Genomic DNA, 14,689 nt, shown 5'->3' on the forward strand with positions numbered 1-14,689 from the left:
TGACGTCCATATGTAAGTTTTAAAATAAATAAATAACTCAATAATGATTTGGTAACAGACATATAATTCAATACCATGATATCCGCCGACATGAAAGCCAGCTCTTCACATTATTATTTTGGATAAACTATGTATTTAACCATTCATCTATTCACACCATTTTATTTTATTTACATAATTATTTCTTTTAAAATTATATTTAATATTATATTCTAGTTTTTAAATGATATGTCATATGTCACTTTATCATTTTAGATGATATGACACATATCATATTCTCATTTCAAGTGACGTTGTACGTATTATATCATCACTTCAAGTGATATGATAGTGACATGTAAATAATTAAGGATATGTCAAAATATCATGTTAACAACTTGTATTAATCATTAATTAATTAACGATTTACATTCGGTATGAATTATTTTGATCAAAAATTAAAATTTAAAATATTTAAAAAAGTAAAAATCATAATGATTATTTAAACAAACATTAGGAACCAATTTTATTATTATACCAAATATTTAAAATGAAATTACACGTACACCTCGCCTCTAATTATTTTTCCCCCAAAAAAAAAAAATTGGGTAACCCTCAATTTAGGAGAAACGTTTAAAGTCAAAAGGGCAGGTAGAAAATGGAAGCAGTTGGGTCCCGCCGCTTTTCCAATTAATTTCCCACTTGTTTAATTGATGAGTTTCTTAGAAGACTCACCGATACTTCGATTTGCCCAGGATCCTTCCTGCCCCATTAATAATCGAATAGCGCTGCTTTGCTTCCTCAGATTTTCCATTCCAAGTCCTTCCTTTGACTCCTATCTGCTCCATCTCTCTCTATTCATATAGTTTGTTTTCTCTTCGATTCCTTTGCCCCCGTCATCTCGTCTTCGTTCTCTGCTGCAACTCCCTCGTATTTTCATTCCATGGAAGATAAGCTAAGGTATGACTAACGTCCTTTGTTTTTCTGGGTTTTCCTTATATTTCACATCCTTTAGTTTCTGGGTCTTATTCATTTTGGTATATTGGATGTCATGTTGAATTTAATTCAGTATTTTTTAACGTATGTTGATTGAAATTGTTTCAAACTCCTGATTGAATGAAAAGAGGATTTTCCATGAAATTAAGCTTTCTTTCACTTGCATAACCCTATACACTTCCATATTTTTTACAATGTTTTTCTAATTCGACCGCCGTGTATAATGCTATCTTCATAATCTTGAATCTAAAATCCACCCAATTATTAAACTTCAAAGTATGCTAAAAATAAGAATTATTGAATTATAATTAATTTTTTTATGAGACAAAAAACTCTAGTTATTAATTTTATTTTAATATTTAATTATAACTTGATGCATAGATATAGTGAAATGATAATATTTAAAAATTCAACTATTATTGTTAACTATTTTTATGAGACAAAAAAATATAGTTATTAATTTTATTTTAAGATTTAATCATAACTTGATGCATAGATACAGTGAAACGATAATATTTAAAAATTCATGATAAATTTAAAAAAAAGTTGCTTTTATTTTCTAAGTTATTTAAATTTTATATATGATGAATCGATATTGTTGAAGAAAGCAAAAACATTTCTTAGAATATCTGGGGTTAAAAATACAATTATACCATTGTATTAATTTACAACTTTATGGTTTCTTATGATATGTTATTAAAGTAAAATTGTAAGGGATGGAATTTGCATAATCAATTTCATTATCTTTTCAGGTTCATTGATAAATTTAGAGCTGGTGGAACTTAAACCAATTTCTTGAGCCATTGCAATACAAGTTGAAGATAGCTAAACAACTCCAAGATTCAAGCTCAGGTTGAAAAGAGAATGAATAAAGCAGCTGGATATGTTTTCATGGTTCTTATGATCGGATCTGTAGCACTACTCGGAAGAGTTCGAGCAGACCCGAGAGCCCAAATACTGAACATGACATGTGTCCCTGAAAGGGAGCATAACTCAACCATATTCGTTCCCAATTTCATTTCTTCAATGGAGAAAATCAGTGATGGTATGCGGCGGTTCGGTTGGGGAACAGCAGTTACTGGTTCAGGACCTGATGCTACCTATGGACTAGCTCAGTGTTATGGTGATCTATCTTTGACTGACTGTCCATTGTGCTATGCCGAGGCGCGTACGGTTCTTCCTCAATGCTATCCTTTCAATGGTGGCCGAGTTTTCCTCGACGGTTGCTTCATGAGAGCCTCAAACTATAGCTTCTATGAAGAGTACTTGGGAACATATGACATGGTTTTGTGTGGGAATGCAAGCCGCAAGGGATTGAACTTTCAAGCATCAGCGAGACGAGCAGTGTCGCATGCGGTGGCTACTGCACTGAATAATGGAGGGTATGCTAATACTCAGGTGGCGGTTTCAGGAACAAATGAGACAGCTTATGTTCTGGTCAATTGCTGGAGGACATTGAACCGGAGTTCTTGTCAAGCATGTTTCGAGAATGCATCAGCAGCAATGTTAAGGTGCTTGCCATGGTCAGAGGGACGAGCACTCTACACTGGCTGCTTCTTGAGATACTCCAATATAGATTTCCTCAATAAAGAACCTGGACATGGAAGTTCAAGAGGTAAAAGAAATTCCAGTTTCTTATCATCTATACCGCACGTTAAAATGTTTTCAGTAGACATCTTGGTAGGTGGATTTCATCTAAAACCATCCTGACCCAACTCTGAGAATTTTAATTAAAAAATTACTCATCTTGAAACGAACTGGATTTTTTAAATAAAACCCATCCTAAAAGATAGAATCAGAACACGGCAGGTTCGAGTTATTTTCTCAACCCTATATGGGACCAAATTCATTAGGTGACTTGATTTGTATTCATGATTTGCAGGAATCATTATAGTTATAGTAGTTTCTGCTATCAGTTCCCTGGTTGTTTTAGCTGTGTTAGCAGCTGCTGGAGTTTATATAAGGAAGCGCAGATACATACAAAAGAAAAGAGGTAAAAAGCATACTTAACTGTATTAAATGTTTTTGTTCAATAAATCCATGTGGTCACCTCAATCGTACGATTCGAAGTTCGAGATCTGCAGATTTTTTCCGTTTCCTCTACACTAGCAAAGCAAAGGAATGTCAGACAATCTAAATTATTCAATTACTTGGAATTGTTGGAATGGCGAGCCTTATCTTTGTCGCTAATATGTTTCTGAATTCCAGGTTCGAATGATGCAGAAAAGTGGGTGAAAGTCCTTCGTGATAGTAACTTAAATTTCAAGTACTCTACACTTGAGAAGGCTACAGGATCGTTCGATGAGGCAAATAAGCTTGGGCAAGGAGGATTTGGGACAGTTTATAAGGTAGTTTTTCCACGGATGCCCGCTGCTCTTCTTCGGGCTTCGGCATTTAACCAGTTTGTTATGGTCAATGATTCATTTGTCATTATGTAGGGAGCTCTACCTGATGGAAGAGAGATAGCTGTCAAGCGGCTTTTCTTTAACAATCGACACCGAGCTGCAGATTTCTACAATGAAGTCAACATGATAAGCAGTGTGGAGCACAAAAACCTAGTGAGATTATTGGGATGTTGTTGTTCTGGACCCGAAAGTCTTCTCGTCTACGAGTTCCTCCCTAACAAGAGCCTCGATCATTTCATCTTCGGTGAACACCAGTACTTTACCTCCAATATTGATGCCAAAGCTTAAATCTATACTGATATACCACTAACAGTTTGTTTTAACCTTCCGGAAGCATAAACAGATTCCAGCAGTGGGAAAGACCTTACCTGGGAACAGCGATACCAAATTATCATCGGGACCGTAGAAGGTTTAGTCTATCTTCACGAGAACTCCACAAACAAAATCATTCACAGAGATATAAAAGCAAGTAATATTCTTCTGGATTCAAAGTTCCGAGCTAAAATTGCTGATTTCGGTTTGGCAAGGTCTTTCGACGAAGATCAGAGTCATATCAGCACTGCCATTGCCGGAACATTGTAAGCATCATCTTTTTATGTACGTTACACACACTATTAACATTTTAACATATTCTATCTCATGTTTGAACTATTAATTTCTACTTTTACGATCCACAGGGGATACATGGCTCCGGAATACCTAGCCAATGGGCAGTTAACGGACAAGGCCGACGTCTATAGTTTTGGAGTGCTGTTACTTGAGATCATAACCGGAAAGCAAAACAACAGAAGCAAAGAGGTGGACCACTCAGACAGCATAATTGCAACCGTAAGCTTCAGACAGTACCTCCTAAAATTTTCCCACATGAAGCATAACTTTAAATAAAGCTGATTTCCTTTTTTTTTTTTAATTTCTTCTTCGGCAAACAGGCATGGAGTCACTTTCAATTAGGGACCGCCGAGGAGATTTACTATCCAAATCTAATGTTAAACGATACCAGCCAATGTAGTGAAGTCAAGAATCAGATATACAGAGTACTTCATATCGGGCTTCTTTGCACCCAAGAGGCTCGATCACTAAGACCATCGATGTCGAAGGTACTGCAGATGCTAACCAAGAAAGACGAAGACCTCCCTGCACCAACTCCTCCTCCTTTTATGGACGAAAAGACAATGGAATTCAACGACACGAGCGAACGATAGCTATCCACTCTATGAAGTTGGTAATGATTCAATTGCCACCATGGATCACAGCTCCTTCTACCCAAGATGATGTTTAAAGGCAGACGAAGGTGAAAGAGTATATTCTTACTTAAAATACAATTCATAGTTTTGGTAATGGGAAAGCTCTTGAGCAAAACAGCCAGGTAGAATTGTACTATTGTAATTTGTCCTCAAATTGCAGAATGACATCAGATTATTGTATAATGTACCATGAAAAATTTTGCTGATATGTAACTCTTGGACCGGTATGGTCGTAAGTTCTGTGGTGAATCATTTTTAATACGACTCGTCGATCATTATTAATTTAGTTTTTTAATAAAAAATTAAATGAAAATTCTAAAAATCATTTTTAATAAAACATAACAAAATATTCTTATAATTTGCAGTCCCTTTATGAGTTTGATTTTCTAAAAATATAGAATATGATCATGATTTAAAAATACTATGTACAATTAACTCTTTTCTAGGTTGTTCAAAAGTGAAACAAAAGCTTCACATTCCATTTGTTATGGAATTAGAGTGGTGGTGGTTAATGATCCATGTGACTTTAGATGATAAAATCCATAGTTTAAGTTAACCAATAAAATAATGCATGAGAACCTAAAATTATATAAGATACTAAACACACTAAATTTTAAATGTAAAAAACAAAAATAAATACAACAAAACAAGTAAAAAAAAAATTGGAATAAATATTTTAATTATGGAAAACTATAGCAGTAGACCATTTTATTTTCAGTCTGACCGATTTTGATCACTATTTTTTTTAATTAAGTGTGTTTATCGATCTATCTTATTTAAGTCATTTCACCATTAACTTCCGTTAACTCATTAACAGATATATTATACGGAAATTTTAAAATAAAAAAATCCACATTCACCAACCGTTAGGTGACGTGATAATTTTAGAAAAATAAAAAATCTCACTTCTTCTTCTTCGTCTCCGCCTATTATTTATTCTCCATCCATTATTTCTTCTTCTTCCTCCTCTGCACGTGGGTATAAACTCTAAAGACTTAAACCCAAATCACCAAAAGTGGTCCCAAGTTGTAAAGAACCACCAACAAAAACCCACCATACCCTCCACGCCAAAAAAATCATGGCTCCTTAACGTTCAAACCCTTTCCTCCCTATCAAAACCAGAATCTTCATCTCCTTTCTCTCCAACCTCACCGACGCCGCCTGCTGCTCTGATGGCTCCATCAACCGCCGTCTCCTCTGCTTATTCAATTTCCAGGTCACCCGCAGTCTCAATCCCAAGCCCTCCAGCTCCATCTCCACTTCTGACACCACAGTCGATGCTTTTCGTAATCTCTGGTTTAGACTCTTCTCTCCTTTCCTCCCCTCGGATATTCTTTTTTCGTCGTCTTTTTCTTCCACGACAGTGGGTTCACCTTCCTCAGCCCGGCTTCCACGGGTTACGACGCCGTTTGTCGTAGATTTGGCCGTAAGTTCCCAGCTTTCATCGTCTCCATCAACTACCGTCTCACTCCTGAACATACCTACCCGTCCCAATACGACGACAGATTAGACGTTCTCAAGTTCTTAGACGATAACTGCAACGTTTACTTACCCGAAAATGTCGACTTTTCACGGTGTTTCTTGGCCAGAGACAACACCGGCGGAAACATCGCTCACAAGTCACAATGTAGTTGTCCGAGCCTGCAAAAGGAATTCAAAACAATGAAACTTAGGAGACTCGTTTGCATCCAACCGTTCTTCGACTGGAAGAAGAGAAGATAGGCGGAGGTGGAGCTAGTTGGTGCACCACTGAAATCCGTTCCGAGATCGGATTTTTGCTGGAAAGCGCTTTTGCCAAAAGGGTCGAGCAACCGTGACCACTCAACGGTGAATGTGAGAGGACCCAACGCCGAGAATATAACAGGGTTGGATAGCATAATTATTAATGTATGATTTTCGATGTTTGATAGCATAGTTGTTAGTGGGTTATCCAGTTATCCTCCATTTCCACCCACTTTAATCCAAATCTAATACTCCATTTGTAGTCTTTTAGAAACGAAGGAAGCTTTGAATGATGGAGCTCATGGTTGCTGGCCTATGGTGAGAAACTAGATGGCTAAAAAGATTTGGCGATGGCCGGTAGTTGTGCCATTGCTGCCAGGAGAAAGAAGAGACGAAAAAAAAAGAAGGGATAAAGGTGAAATGTCAGTGTTCACAGCTCCATTACAGCCTGTTTTTATTCCAATTTCTTTCATCGAGCTATCAAGGCTTACAATACTGGAACTCAGAAACGTCGAACAATCCATGGTGATTATTTTGGAGAAGAAGAAGAGAATGACATGTGAGTTTTACACGTGGAATATTTTATTTGTTAATGGGTTAACGGCTGGAATTAATTCGGACGGATCGATAATGTAAGGGACCAACGTATTAATTAAAAAATTAATGATTAAAATCGATCAAACTGAAAACAAAGGTGACTAGTTTACCTTTTAATTATTTAAATGATAGAAGTTTTAGAATTAATATTAAAAACCATTCATATAAACATAATACTTAGAAAGGAAACTCGATGATATAGTTTCTTTAGGGTTTAGTTGTTATTTTGTTTTCTTCCTTGCCCTTTGTGACAATAAACAAGTCCATGTCAAGAATCAAACTTGCCTTTGACTTTTTTGTCTTGATAAAAACAGAAAGTAACAGCCAGTGACTCCTTCCGAGATGACAGGCAGAATCTCTACCATTAGTTTTTTTAATGTTTTTTTAAGGGGTTAGATTGAAGGTTTATCTTTAAGATTTATTTAAGGTTTAAAATTTACTTCTTTTCCACCATGCTTATTCATGCAGACATCATGTCAGCTAACATGTTTGATATTTTAATAATGTTAACTATCAGAGTATAATTTGCTAAGTATAATCAATCATATGATCTATTAATATGAATCGAATATAACATACGAGAGATTGAAAGTCAAATGTTTGAAGTCAACGGATGGGAAGAAATGGGTACCCCGTTTTCTCCGGTATGTAAGATTATTAATTTATCACTTGTTTAATTGACTTGGATTCTTTAATCCCAAGGCTTTGGCGCTTCCTACCCATTAACAAGGGAAATGGCGCAGCCATGCTTTGATTCCGATCCTTACTTTGACTTGCATCTCTTTGCATTATATAGCTTCAATTCTCTGCCCAAACGGATCTTCTTCGTTTCTGCAACTCAGCTCCCAGGAAGTTAAACCAAGGTATGGATAACATCCTTCTTCTTTATTCAGATCCTCCTAGTTTTTTTCTTCTTCTTTCTGTTTATGGTGATTGAAACTGTCTACGCTTCTTAGTGAAGTTATTTCGGCATCGAATTCAATTGCATAACCTTTTTTTGGTTTTTTTTTTAAATTTCAAGCGCAGTGTAAAACAGACTTCTTCTCATTAATTTTTTTTTTTTTTATGGATTTTATCATTGTATTATCTAAGAATTTTATAATCTTCGGCAAAATTAACAATAGTTTTATGATTTTTGAGAGGCCTGTATATATTTTGGGGTAAAAAACACGGTTGACCATCTAACTATGATCATAAATTATTTTGACCATCAATGTTTAAAAATGATCAATCAGATAACCAAACTATTTAAATGGTTCAATCAAACCACTGACCGTGACAGTCAATACAATTGTCATAATTATATATTTGATCTATCAGTTTAATCACTATTTTAATTCAATTAAATAAATTTAACCCTCTAATCCGAAGGTACCATGTGTAACTATATGATTAGAAGGTTCATTTAATTAATTTAATAGAAGAGAGCTTAGTGGATTCAAGCCAAGGACTCCTAGGTTCTCTAGGCAAGCCTTTACCACTGGGCCAATCCATTTATTTAATTTTAAAGTGCATAATCTTGTATATATTATGTTTGAGATTATTTTACACAAATATATATATATATATATATATTATTATAGTTAATGTAAGACTTAAAAATAAAAATGAGTTTAATATTTTTGTTATTTTTTTATAATTATTTTTAAATAATAATATAAATTATATTAAAAATAAAATATAATAAGATTATTTAGAGAATCCAATCACAAAATAAAATAAGTTTAATATTTTATTTAAATTTTTTACAATTTTTTAAATAATAATATAGAAATTATATTAAAAATAAAATTATTAAAATTATTTAGAGATTACCAATCACAAAATAAAATAAGTTTAATATTTTGATTTAAATTATTTTAAGTTATTTTAAATAATAATATATAAATTATATTAAAAATTATATTAAAATTATTTAGAGAATCCAAATCATAAAATAAAAATAATTTAATTAAAAAATAAAATCAATTTTATTTTTAAGTCTTAAATTGACTATAATTTAATATATATGTGAAACATAATTTATTTATTAGAATTATTTTGATAATTTAATATATAAAAGCTTGTGCACTTTGAAATCAAATGGATGGTTAGCCTAGTGGCAAAGGCTTGCATAGGGAACCTAGGGTCATTGGTTCATATCCCCCAAGTTCCCTTTTATTTTAATTTGTTTTCCCTTACACTAGTGGTGGCACGTGTCACCACCTGATTGGTGAGAAAATTTATTAAATTTACTTGAATTAAGATAGTGACTAAATTGATACAATGTGTAAATATTAAAGATCAAATATATGATTATGCCAATTTGATTAACTACCACGTAAGCACATCTGTTAAAAATTAACGGTCAGTGGCTTGATTGAACCATTTAAATAATTGAGTGGTTTGATTGATCGTTTCCAAAAGTTGGTGGGCAAAATGATTTATGAATATAGTTCGGTAGTCACCCGTGTAGTTTACCCTATACTTTATGATGCTATATTATTAAGGGTAAACTACAAAAATGGCCACGTAACTATGGGCCAGGTCTCGAAATGACCATCATTTTCAGAATTGTCATAATTTTACCACTGGACTATTTAAATGGGTTCAAAATAACCTCACGACGATAACATTTAACGGAGGTGTTTACGTGGTAGTTAAAAAATTGGTATAATTAAGGCCCGAGTCTTTGTAAAGTTACGTATTCGCGGCGCTGACACCCTACTTTATTTTCTTCCATTTTGGTCACTAATTTTATATGATTTGTTTCCTTGGATTTTCATTTAATCCAATTTGATCCTGATTTTGTTTTTAATTTGTCTAATGCCTTAATTTAGGCATTAACTTTAAAATCTTTATTCTAGTCATGTGTAGATTAATCTGCTAGATTTTAGAATTAAATCAATTTGATCACCAGATTAGCTCTAATTCTTAATTTTTAATTAGGTCCTAATTTCAATTAGTTTAATAAATTTATTCTCCAATCAAATTGTGATACATGTCACAATCTTATGATTATAATTGAATATTAACTATACTATATAATATATTTTTATCATTAATATATATATAATATATATATATTAATTTGAATATTAAATTATTTTGTAATGATTTTATATTTAATCATTAAAAAATAAATATGAAAACAATACATTTAGTTTAAAAATAATTTAATTCAATTAAAAAAGATTTTACCCATTTTCTTTATATTTCATTTTTTTTCAAGTTGCCTTCGCTTTTCTCTCTGTTTTCCCTATAAAGTTTCCAAATCGATGATTGTGACATAGCTCTGCAATTTTCTTATTTCAAATTTTAAATCAAAATTCAATATTGTAAGTATTTTCTTTTCGGTTGCATCTGTTTAACGAGCCCATTGCATTCTATATAGTTTTTTTTTTCTCATTTTTTTTCAAGTTGCCTTCGCTTTTCTCTCTGTTTTCCCTATAAAGTTTCCAAATCGATGATTGTGACATAGCTCTGCAATTTTCTTATTTCAAATTTTAAATCAAAATTCAATATTTGTAAGTATTTTTCTTTTCGGTTGCATCTGTTTATACGAGCCCATTGCATTCTATATAGTTTTTTTTTGTGGCAAATGGACTTACCTATTTTTTACCTTTTATGTTTTTTCAAATGAAATTTGTTGTTTTTTTTCCTTCTTGGTTATCAATGGCGAGGGATGAATATTTATCTTATCCTTGATCCTGTCAACGAACCGAACGCTTAGCGAATTGTTCATGAATTGTTCGACGGATGAATATGAAAAATATAATTTAATATTCAAATAAAAAAGATCTTAATTTTTTAAGCTAAATTTATTGTTTTCATATTTATATTTTAATGATTATATATGAATCATAAAAATAAGTTATATTTAAATTATAATATATATTACAGTTAATATTCAAATTATAATCATAAGATTGTGACATGTCACAATTTGATTGGAGGAAAATAATTAAATTAAATTAAAATGAATTAATTAAAAATTAAGAATTAAAGTTAATGTGATCAAATTGATTAATCCTAAAATCTAGCGGATTTAATCTATAAATTTAATACATAACTAGAATAAAATATTTTAAAGTTAATTCCCAAATTAAGGTAGAGAACAAATTAAAAACAATTTCAAGATCAAATTGGATTAAATGAAAATCTAAGGAAACAAATCATATACAAGCAGTGGCCAAATGTAAGAAACAAAGTAGGGTGCCAACACCACGAATACATAACTTTACAAGGACCTACGCTCTAATTATACCAATATTTTTAACTCCAGTAAGCACCTCTGTTAAAGGTTAATTTCGTGTGTCTATTTTGAACCATTTAAATAGTTTAGTGACAAAATTGTGACAATTTTGAAAATGGTTGTCATTTCGCGACCTGACCCATAGTTACAAGGCCATTTATGAAGTTTACCTATTATTAAATAAATTATTTTTAATCATATAATTTGATATGTGTCTACTTATATATATAAATCTACTATTCCTAAGGATGATATCTTTAATCATTCCCCGAGGCTTGTTCAAATTTGCAACCTTGAAAACTCCTTACGGCTGCCAATGGCAGAAGGTTTAGTCCCAAAACAAGACTTTGCTTTTTTAACTTTGGGAGACGTAGAAATATGGAGAACCCTTTAAAAATGGTGCCACAATTTCAATCTCAATTTTCAAAGAATCCTAAAAATACATGAAAAATGTATAAAAATTCAAAACACACGCCCCTCTATTTCTTATTTACATTTGAATTCAAGTCATACAAGATTTCACTCTTCCTATTTATGTTCTTTTTTGGGAAAGTGGAACAAAAAGATGGGAATTTGCATGTTCAGTTTCATTATCTCTTTCAGGTTCATTGATAAGTGTTGATGCCACTTTAACCAATTTCCTAAGGCAATAAAGTTGAAGACAGTTGATGGATATATTTTCATGGAGGTATTTCGGATCTCTAGCATTACTCGGAATAGTTCAAGCCCAACCAAGAGCTCAAATATTGAGTAGGACATGTGGCTCTCGAGATAACAGAACTCAATTCGTTCCCAATTTCGTTCTTATAATGGAGGAACTCAGTGGTCTTACCCGTCAATTCGGTTGGGGAACTGCAGTTAATGGTTCAGGGCCTGATGCTAACTATGGCCTAGCTCAGTGTTATGGGGATCTATCTTTGACTGACTGTCCATTGTGTATTGCGGAGGGGCGTGCTGTTCTTCCTCTGTGCTTTCCGAACGTTGGTGCCCGAGTTTTCCTCGACGGGTGCTTCATGAGAGCCGAAACTATAGCTTCTATGATGAGTACTTGGGACCATATGACAAGGTTATGTGCGGGAATACAAGCCGCAAGGGATCAAATTTTCAAGCATCAGCTAGAGAAGCAGTGTCGCGGGCGGTGACTACTGCACTGGATAATGGAGGGCATTATGCTAAGGCGCATGTGGACGGGTCGGGATTAAATGAGACGGCTTATGTTTTGGTTAATTGTTGGAGGACATTGAACCGGAGTGCTTGTGAAGCATGTTATGAGAATGCATCGGCAGCTATGTTAAGGTGCTTGCCATGGTCAGAGGGACGAGCACTCTACACTGGCTGCTTCATGAGATACTCTGATACAGATTTTCTCAATAAAGAACCTGGAAATGGGAGTTCAAGAGGTAAAACAAATTTTAGCTTCGTATCATCTATTCTGCACATTAAGAAAAAGTTAATCAAATGTGACTTGTATTCATGATTTTGCAGGAACCATTATAACTATAGTTGTTTCCACTGTCAGTTCCCTTCTTGTTTTGGCTGTTCTTGCTGCTATTGGAGCTTATATCTGGAAGCGCAGATACATACAAAAGAAAAGAGGTAGTAAAAGCTTACCTACTGAATCATATGATTAGTTCATTTGTTCACGCAGTCATCTCCATCTAAAGTTTTCAATTACATGGAACTATTACGATTTTATACCTCGAAATGTGATGAACCTTGTCTTCGTTGCTAAAATGTTTTTGAACTCCAGATCAAAATGATGCAGACCAGTGGGTGAAAGTCCTTCGTGACAGTAGCTTAAATTTCAAATACTCTACACTCGAGAAGGCAACAGGTTCGTTTGACGAGGCGAACAAGCTCGGACAAGGAGGATTTGGGACAGTTTATAAGGTATTTTTCCCACCAGTTTCCACTGCTCTTCTCAGCCATTTATCTGGTATGCTATGGTTAGTGATTCTTTTTGTCATCTGTAGGGACTCTACCTGATGGAAGAGAGATAGCTGTCAAGAGACTTTTCTTCAACAGTCGACACCGAGCCGCAGATTTCTTCAATGAAATCAATATAATAAGCAGTGTGGAGCATAAAAACCTGGTGAGATTGTTGGGATGTAGTTGTTCCGGACCAGAAAGTCTTCTCGTCTACGAGTTCCTTCCTAACAAGAGCCTTGATTCATTCATCTTCGGTAAACACCAATATTTACTTCCAATATCGATAGCAAAGCTTAAATTGATACTGATATATCACTAACAGCTTTTTCCTATAAACAGATCCCAGCAGAAGTGGAGAACTTACCTGGGAAAAGAGATACCAAATTATCATTGGGACGGTAGAAGGATTAGCATATCTTCACGAGAACCCCACACAAAAAATCATTCACAGGGATATAAAAGCTAGCAATATCCTGTTGGATTTAAAGTTTCGAGCCAAAATTGCCGATTTTGGTTTGGCGAGGGCTTTCGATGAAGATAGAAGTCATATCAGCACCGCTGTTGCTGGAACACTGTAAGCATCATCTTGGTTTAGCATAGTCGAAAGCTTCTCATGTTCGAATTAATAATGTCTACTTTTATGACACACAGAGGATACATGGCTCCAGAATATCTAGCGAAAGGCCAGTTAACGGACAAGGCCGATGTCTATAGTTTCGGTGTTCTTTTACTAGAGATGGTAACCGGAAAACAAAACAATGGAAGCAGACACACGGATTACTCAGACAGCATAATTTCAGTTGTAAGTTTCAGACAATCTCTCCTAAGATTTTCCCACTTGAATCATGACTTTAAATAAAGCTGATTTTCATTCCTTTTGTGGGTTAAATAGGCATGGAACCACTTTCAATCAGGGACTGCAGAGGAGATTTATGACCCGAATATAATGCCAAAAGATATCGATCAATGTAATAGTGTCAAGAGTCAGATATACAGAGTGTTGCATATCGGACTTCTTTGCACCCAAGAGAACCGATCACTAAGGCCGTCCATGTCGAAGGTACTACAGATGCTAACCAAGAAAGACGAAGACCTTCCGGCACCGACGATTCCTCCTTTTATGGATGAACAAACCATGGAATTCAATGAGACGAGCGAGAACGGAAACTATCCTCTCAATGCTGGGGGTACTAACTCAGGCGCCACCATCGATCACAGTTCATTTCACCCGAGATGATGTTTCAAGTCAGATGGAGATGAAAGAGTATATTCTTACTTAGGATAGAACTCAGTTCTGGTAACATAAAAGCTTAAGTGGAATACCATCTTCAGGTTTCGTGTGGGTCAAGCATCTTGAGCAAACATATGCAGAAACTAGGTAGAATGAATAGTTTACTCTCAAAATTCTACATCGAATTATTGTATAATGTGTAAATTTTGTGGATTTGTTTTCTTCTCGGACCGAATTCACTTTCTTAAATATTCATAACGTATAATTAGAAAACGTTATGCCATTTTTCTGACATTTGGAATTCAAATAAGAATTTATGTTTATAAAAAATGTTGAAAAAAATTAGTGAATT

At 34.1% G+C, this 14,689-nt stretch overlaps 1 protein-coding gene and 2 pseudogenes across 1 annotated transcript; all 3 read left to right on the plus strand.

Moving 5' to 3' along the window:
- Nucleotides 1-1,696: 1,696 nt before the first annotated feature.
- On the plus strand, nt 1,697-4,870 carry LOC120143271 (cysteine-rich receptor-like protein kinase 2). The gene is made up of 7 exons (XM_039157636.1): nt 1,697-2,590; nt 2,858-2,968; nt 3,184-3,323; nt 3,414-3,624; nt 3,724-3,958; nt 4,058-4,208; nt 4,310-4,870. Exons 1-7 carry the CDS (start codon nt 1,840-1,842, stop codon nt 4,580-4,582), a joined length of 1,872 nt encoding a protein of 623 aa, XP_039013567.1. The 5' UTR covers nt 1,697-1,839; the 3' UTR covers nt 4,583-4,870.
- An 832-nt stretch (nt 4,871-5,702) lies between these two features.
- LOC120143238 lies at nt 5,703-6,517 on the plus strand (annotated as a pseudogene).
- Nucleotides 6,518-11,971: 5,454 nt separating this feature from the next.
- On the plus strand, nt 11,972-14,472 carry LOC120143272 (annotated as a pseudogene).
- Nucleotides 14,473-14,689: the final 217 nt, after the last annotated feature.

The sequence above is a fragment of the Hibiscus syriacus genome, unplaced genomic scaffold (assembly GCF_006381635.1).
Source record: "Hibiscus syriacus cultivar Baekdansim isolate YM2019G1 unplaced genomic scaffold, ASM638163v2 tig00110840_pilon, whole genome shotgun sequence".
Classification (NCBI taxonomy): Eukaryota; Viridiplantae; Streptophyta; class Magnoliopsida; order Malvales; family Malvaceae; genus Hibiscus; species Hibiscus syriacus.

Coding starts and splice junctions, on each gene's coding strand:
- LOC120143271 (XM_039157636.1), top strand. CDS start 1,840: ATGAATAAAGCAGCTGGATATGTTTTCATGGTTCTTATGATCGGATCT. Junction 2,969..3,183: donor ATACATACAAAAGAAAAGAG/GTAAAAAGCATA, acceptor TCTGAATTCCAG/GTTCGAATGATGCAGAAAAG. Junction 3,625..3,723: donor CCTCGATCATTTCATCTTCG/GTGAACACCAGT, acceptor AAGCATAAACAG/ATTCCAGCAGTGGGAAAGAC.